The sequence below is a fragment of the Fopius arisanus genome, unplaced genomic scaffold, assembly GCF_000806365.1.
Source record: "Fopius arisanus strain USDA-PBARC FA_bdor unplaced genomic scaffold, ASM80636v1 scaffold00031, whole genome shotgun sequence".
NCBI classification, from domain to species: Eukaryota; Metazoa; Arthropoda; class Insecta; order Hymenoptera; family Braconidae; genus Fopius; species Fopius arisanus.
The window spans coordinates 205667-212815 of record NW_011887770.1 but is presented as its reverse complement, the minus strand read 5'-3'; the positions used below and the strand labels follow the sequence as shown (position 1 = coordinate 212815).

The following is a 7149-nucleotide window of genomic DNA, read 5'->3' as shown; positions in this document are numbered from 1 at the left end:
CAGCAACAGCAACAGCAACAGCAACAGCAACATCAACAGCAACAGCAGCAGCATCAGCAGCAACAACACCAACAACAACCTCAAGCCTTGGTTACCTCCCAATCAATGGGAATAAGTGACTTATCCCAGAATATCCCGAGAAATTTATCTCAATCATTGAACAATCCAGTTTTGATGGCACCTGGAATGCCCCAGAGCCTTCCACCAGTTTCAATTCCCCAACCACCCCAACAAATTCCCCTGAATATGCAGTATCCAGCGCCAGTACCACCAACTCAAAGTGTCCCCCAAAATCTATCCCAATCAATTCAAATTCCCTCGAGTATACCTCCCCAGAATTTATCAAATCACACACCCGATGTACAACAATTGGCCCAAAACATGTCATTACCACCCCTGAATCTCAACATCCCCCAAAATCTATCTCAAATCTCTCAGATGCCAGCATCACCCCAACCCCTGGGGCTTACCCTACCACCCCAAGACTCAAGACTTGCTGATAGACTCCCAGACGATAGAATTTCCGATCGAAGATTAACGGACAACAGAATATCAGATCGTTTGGATCCTCAGGAGCCCCAGGAGCGTCCTCCAGAGCCCGGGCTTTTCCAGCCAATCCAACCATCGCCATTAGTGCCACCGGAAAAACCAACGATCTACAGTCTAGCATGCACTCCACCCCTGGAGCCTCAGAATCTGAAGATCAAACAGGAGATAGTGCCACCAGAGCCAGATCCACTGCAGAGTCTGAAGGAGGTGAAGGTTCCTGGTTATCAGCCAGGTTTTCCTGGTCCAAGTCTCGATAATATAAAGAAGGATCCTGATGCCAATATCAAACCGCCAACCCCATCGAAGCATCAGCAACAGCATCCACCACCCCAGCAGAATGTAGGCCAATCAATTCAATCAGTGGCAGCATCACCCACACCTTCATTGCCACCGCCACCAACGTCAATTCCCCAACCAGTGATGCATCCGAGTCAACAACCAAGTCCCCACATGGCCCACACCTTTCATCCTCATCATCCTTTGATGCATCACTCGTTGTTCGCTGCTATGCATCCTTATCATCCTCATGCCTATCCTGGTTATCCACCAGTGGGGACTTATCCAAGTTTTCCACCGTATCCATATGCCCCAGTGCCACACGCTATTCCACCACCGAGTCCTCAAAGAAGCCAGGAGTCAACCACAATGATGACAGCCCATCACTCGAGCACAAGCTCCAGCGTAACGACAAGGGAAGAGGGTGAAAATCTTATAGCAACACATCATCACTCATCAAGCCTCCACCAAGCAACAACTCTCCATCATGACAAATTACTCAGCATATCGTCACACTCCTCTCACAGCCACTCATCCTCCCACTCGCAGCACAATCAAAGGACTAAACCAATGGTGTCGTCCTGTATGACATCAACTTCATCGGTACATCATCACCACAGAGCGCCATCGGGTCAGCAAGCCGGACCACCACCACCAGCACTGGAGCCAAAAATTGAGGAGATAATGGAGCCAGAGCCTGAGGAGCCACCAAGCCCTCGTGGTCCATCACCAGAGCCACGTATCGAAGACTCCGAGTGTCACAGATCTCAATCCGCGATATTCCTCAGACATTGGAATAGGGGTGAGAACAATTCGTGCACCAGAACTGATCTGATGTTTAAACCAGTGCCTGACTCGAAGCTTGCGAGAAAGAGGGAGGAGCGCAGTAGAAAACAAGCGGAGAAGGAGCGCGAGGAGAGGGACAGAGCGGCACAGCATGCGAGAAAAATGTCAACGCCTGAGAAGCAGCCAGAGGTTTGTAAACCACCGTCGAGGGGTCCAATGGAGCCAGTGGTATCACCTTATGACAGATACGCTGCGAGACCGGCGTACGCTGATACACCGGCACTCAGACAATTGTCAGAGTACGCTAGGCCACATGCGGCATTCAGTCCAGCTAGGCATCCAGCACCACCTGATCCAATGCTACATTACATGTATGGGCCTGGGGCTAGAGAGAGAATGGAGCTTGAGCACATGGAGAGGGAGAAACGTGAGAGGGAGCTCAGAGAGCTGAGGGAGAGAGAGCTCAATGATCGACTCAAGGAGGAATTAATGAAGGGCAGTCCCAGGGCAATGCCTGGGCCCATTGACGCCCACTGGATGGAGATGCAGAGGCGGTATGCAGCTGCTGGACTTGCACCGGGACCCAGTGGGCCACCACAGGGACTGCATCAGTTTGGTATCTATGGGGCACCACCTGGACCCAGTCAGCTTGATCGAGAGAGACTCGAGAGATTAGGTAAGGGCATTATCGTCGTGATGATTGATTGATTGATGTGGGTGAATTGATTGAGTGGTGGGTGAATGGGTGTGAATGACGTGTGGGTGAATGGATTTTGACAATAAGTTGGGTAAAACATGTGAAAATGGTAAAAACGCGTTTAGGGATACCCACTGGAGGCGGCGGGGGGCCGACGGGGGGAGGGGCTGGCCATCCTGTTCCGGTACATCATCATGGACAGCTTGATGAGCGACTGGCTCTGGCTGCCGACCCGATGGTCCGGCTTCAGATGGCTGGCATCTCACCCGAGTATCATGCTCACACTCACGCGCATACGCATGCGCATACCCACTTGCACCTACATCCGGGACAACAACAGCAACAGGCAGCGCAACAGCAAGAGGCGGCTGCTGTAGCCGCTGGATTTTCCCTGCCTGGTATGTCTCAATCCTCCCCACAAAATCAACGAAAACAGAGCAGCATTACTTCGGGCTTCTTTACTTTTTTCTCTTTTTCCCCTCTTTTTTTCCCATTTTTCTTTTCTTGTCTATTTTCTTCTTTTCGTCTTTTCAATTTTTCCATTTTTCCATTTTTCCATTTTTTCCCACTCTGAAACTGGTAAACTACAATAAGTGCATTTTTTTGCACTCGATTATCTTGAAATTGAAAGGTGATAGCGATTTTTTTATAGATAACTTTTTTACAGATCGCATCCTTCTCTAAGGAAAATATTCAGAGGAAAATATCGCTATTGTCCTTCTGTAATGAGATATCTCGAAAAAATGCACTCGTCCTGATTTACCGTTTAGCTACTGGTTCTTCCACTTTTTTTGAATTAGTATTCTCCGTTTTGTGTCAACATGTTCTCCCACTTCTCCTTATTGTTTCCAGTCTTCCAATGTTTTCCTTGGCTTTTCAAAATTGCGTATGCGTGAGAGGTGTTGACCATCAAGAGATGAAGATTATTGACGAGTGATGGGTAATGAGTGAGTGGATTAATTGGGTGAATTGGAATGAATGGAGAATTTTGGACTAATCTGGAGCCTCTGCTTGATTTCCTCAGGAATTTTATGACAAATTATGTGAGTCGTAACATGTGAGGAGCTCATGTTTTTTGTATAAAAAATTTCTGGTTTTATTCAACAAAGATCCTAATTTTCTAACAATTTTCGTACATGTCAGTAGCGGAGTGGTGAATAAATAATCAATCCATTTGTTTTTTAATGTTTTTTATTTTGTTACTGAAATTTTATTGAGAGTTTAATGAATTAAAAAAAAGGGGTTTTGGAATTTTTATCGCGTACAGCTGCTGCCAGCGCTAATTATCCGAGACCTGGGATGATGCCCAGAGATCCATCCCTTGGTTTACATCCAGCTGAACTCCTGGGGAGACCCTATGCTGATATGGCTGTTCATCATGAACAGCTTCAGCGTCATCTCATGCTCGAGAGGGAGAGATTTCCACCCCATGCGTCATTAATGCATCATGAGGAGTACATCAGGTTTGTCATTGAGTTTCACTAATTATCTCAATTGCAGGGAATAATGGATAATTATTTTTCAGACAACAACGGGAACGTGAACTCAAGGTTCGTGCCCTGGAAGAGGCAGCACGTGGATCACGACCTTAATTTACTAGATCAACGTAAAAAAAAATTTTTTTTTTGGGATTGGAAAAAAAAACCCAAGAGTTTCGTACGATTTCTCCTGGGAATGAGTAATAAAATCATCAAAAGGGCTGGAGAGCCTCGAACATAAATCAAAAATCATTCTATACTGTTGATTTAATAGATAAAGTATAAACTAGACGATTAATAATTTAATCGTCGCAGGAGAATCGAACGAAATGATGAATTTTGCGTTTCCCTTTCAACTATTTACGTATGTACGTATATTTCGATGCTGAAAAGAAAAAATTATGTACTTCAGTGTCTTGTAATATTGTCTAATGTAAATACGACAAAGGAGACTGCATACGAAGTAGATTAAAATTTAAGTGAAAACGAAAAAAAGCAAAAAAATTATCAATGAGGGGTCACGGTAGATTAATTAAATAATTTAATTAAATCGCTTATCCTTTCGTAAATTTCACTGTTATTTTAGACTAATTGTAAATTCACGGAGATGATTTCTTTTTTCAATATTAATTTATGCATAATTAATTTAATAATTTTATGTTAACTTTAAGTGTGATTATATTGTCTAGGTAAATTCAAATCTAGCTCGAGGCATTTTCGTCGCTCTGATGAATTTCATTAATTCATTGCATGAGACAATTAGTTGAGAATTGACGAAAACACATGATTTTAATTTTCATTTGCATGAAAAAAATGACATTTTAAACAATTTAAGGGAAATTCAATGGAAATTGTTAACGGGGCTTCAGGGGCAGTAATTCGTAATTAGTAAATGTTTTTAAATTGATTTTCGCGAGACGATATTTTTGTTTTAGCAAACGTGACCAAAGTTTTTTTAGAAATTTGTAGGGCAACGTTAATTGCCTCATAGAAGCGAAAGAAAAAAAATGAATTATTGACCGGAAACAATAGTTTTCTTTCTTTCAACTCTCTTCGTTTATTTTCCCCTGGTTTTTAATCTAAAGCATCGTGACCACACGGTTGAGGTGCGTGTACATTGTATTAAGATTAAAAAAAAAATGATATTCTATGTAATCTAGTTGTTAAAAACAAAAAAAAAAACGTGAAAGGAAGTAAGTAAAGATTTCATACAAACTGGGGGAGTAATTTTTTATTATAGATGACCATTTTCTAATGGTGATGAATGACCAATAAAATTGTCAAGATAATTATCATTATTTTGTGGATGTAAAAACCTTATGATTATTTTTTCACATTTTTTAAATGAACGAGTGCCGACAGTAATTCGCTTTCCAGATGTCGAGCTTTTTTCACACAAAAATGAAACACTCAGCATCCCAATGTTTTTATTAGCCCTGAGTAATGTGAAACCCAGTAATATCCCGCTGGTGGGAATGAGAGGGAAAAGAGGAAGGGATCCACTTGTCAGACTAAATGACATCACGAAAACTCGAGGCTTTTCATTCCAGTGGTACAACTTATTCAGTCAGCATCTCCAATCTCGTTGCTCCAGATAAATACTCAATTTGTTAATAAAAAAAATACCCTGAAGATCATGGGAAGTAGACAGAGGTATCAGGCAAATGCTCGAGAGCGCGACAGGACCCACAGGTGATTTTTCATTTAAAATCAACGAATAAATAATTTTATTCACGAAAAGATTGACAATAGGCGGAATACAGAAGAAAAATACACATCTTCAATGTGCAGTGTCAACACAGCCTTCAGTAATCTCAGGATGTTGATTCCAACTGAACCTGCTGACAGGAAGTTATCGAAAATCGAGACGCTGAGGCTCGCGAGCTCCTATATCAGTCATCTGGATGCTATTCTTATATCTGGACCAATTGATCAGCCTTGTCTACGATTGGAGGATAATAATTGGGGTAATCCCAGGGGAAGACCTCAGGTCTGCACTTTTTGTCTTGCCATGCACAAGAAATACGTGAGTTTATCGTCATTCACATATTTTTCATAACAATTCAAATATTTTCATATTTTCATATTTTCAATTTCAAATATTCTATTATGTCTCCATTATTTAATGCTCCATCCAAAAATAATCAATGAGGAAAAAATATGTTTTCTAATAATAATAATAATAATAATAATAACAATAATAAAATAATAATATAATTTATATGATTATATTCTAGAATATCGATGGAGTTTCAGCGTATGGGTTCGATGATTTTTCTGGTGGAAATAGGAGTAATTATTGTTAATGATAATTGTGATTAATATTTATGTTATTGAAAGGGAATAGAGTAAAAAATATTAATAAAATATTCTTTTTAAATAGTGATGTTTGTGGAAAATCTAGAGAGATGGCGCTCACTCACCTCTCCCTCCTCTTTTCAAAATATATCGATATATTTGTTCGACCAATCGAGTGGTGTTTCAGTTGGTTTCAGTGTTTAAACATCCACGATGCAGTGAACAACTCGGATGATTTATCACCAAAATTTTCATAATTTTCGTAGTTAAATCGTTGGATTTGTCTGTTTATTTATTATCATTATGTTTGCATTAGTTTCCCTTCTCCCACTCCTCCCACGGACTGATTGAGTGATAATTAATTGTTAATTGAGTGAAAAGAGGGATAAACTCAAGAGGTGAGATATTTTCATGGAAAACTGATAAATTATTTATTTGTTCATTTCATTCGTCTTCGCGATTGGATTGCCTTTCTTTTTTTTCGTAGAGAATAAAAATTGAAAATCGATGGGAAAAAATGGAATGGAGGGAAATTCCATGAATTCCGGTAACTGATAAATGGGAGAATAAAAAAAATGGGAACGCTCACGGCTGACATTTAAAATAACAAAAGACACATGTCGATCGATTCATCAGAACTTTTTCTTTCTCTCGAAATAAATGGAGATAGCAACGGGTGCGCTTTCTGTGGAAATGAGAAATCACTCGGAAGTTAAAAAATAAATAAATAAATAAATATGGTACGATGGGGAATGGATGGGATTGTTTCTCTGAGAATTCCTTGAGGATTTATTATTTTTCTATTTCACTGCTGAAGACAATCAATTCTTGGAAAAATGACACCCTTGAACTCTTGGAAGTGAACGAAAATATTCCCATGTAAAGACCCCCCAGAATTAAATCACGTAAAAAAAATATCATAACAACTCTCGGAAATCATTTGAAATTGTATTCCAAAAATCTTATAACGATGAAATATCTCTCATGCTATAAACAAACTCATGCATTGAATTTTTTATTTATTCTGTTTTGCCGAAGAACATTATAGAATTAAAGACGAGTAAT

At 40.3% G+C, this 7149-nt stretch overlaps 3 protein-coding genes across 7 annotated transcripts in view; all 3 read left to right on the top strand.

Annotated features, from left to right (window-relative positions):
• Gug (Grunge) overlaps nt 1-5001 on the top strand; it is an 8874-nt gene extending 3873 nt beyond the window's left edge. The window contains exons 5-8 of the mRNA XM_011303165.1: nt 87-2287; nt 2434-2706; nt 3576-3771; nt 3834-5001. Coding sequence (XP_011301467.1) covers nt 87-2287; nt 2434-2706; nt 3576-3771; nt 3834-3900 — 2737 coding nt within the window. The 3' untranslated portion in view covers nt 3901-5001. The remainder of the gene's footprint in view (nt 1-86; nt 2288-2433; nt 2707-3575; nt 3772-3833) is intronic.
• A 168-nt stretch (nt 5002-5169) lies between these two features.
• Nucleotides 5170-6125, top strand: LOC105265599 (basic helix-loop-helix transcription factor scleraxis). 2 transcript variants are annotated; one of them, XM_011303167.1, is made up of 3 exons: nt 5170-5478; nt 5578-5812; nt 6024-6125. In XM_011303167.1, the coding sequence occupies exons 1-3, from the start codon at nt 5423-5425 to the stop codon at nt 6090-6092; spliced, it is 360 nt and encodes a 119-aa protein (XP_011301469.1). In that variant the 5' UTR covers nt 5170-5422; the 3' UTR covers nt 6093-6125. The 2 variants fall into 2 exon arrangements, with proteins under 2 accessions (XP_011301469.1, XP_011301468.1); XM_011303166.1 differs by having other exon boundaries at nt 5539-5812.
• Nucleotides 6126-6260: 135 nt separating this feature from the next.
• LOC105265596 (deleted in azoospermia protein 3) overlaps nt 6261-7149 on the top strand; it is a 7254-nt gene continuing 6365 nt past the window's right edge. For 3 of the 4 annotated variants that reach the window (XM_011303160.1, XM_011303159.1, XM_011303158.1), the window contains exon 1: nt 6263-6482. The gene's annotated coding sequence lies outside the window, so the exon portion shown is untranslated. Of the gene's footprint in view, nt 6483-7149 lie in introns of all 4 variants that reach the window. The other variant, XM_011303161.1, reaches the window with a different exon arrangement.

Coding starts and splice junctions, on each gene's coding strand:
- LOC105265599 (XM_011303166.1), top strand. CDS start 5,423: ATGGGAAGTAGACAGAGGTATCAGGCAAATGCTCGAGAGCGCGACAGG. Junction 5,479..5,538: donor GAGCGCGACAGGACCCACAG/GTGATTTTTCAT, acceptor GATTGACAATAG/GCGGAATACAGAAGAAAAAT. Junction 5,813..6,023: donor TTGCCATGCACAAGAAATAC/GTGAGTTTATCG, acceptor ATTATATTCTAG/AATATCGATGGAGTTTCAGC.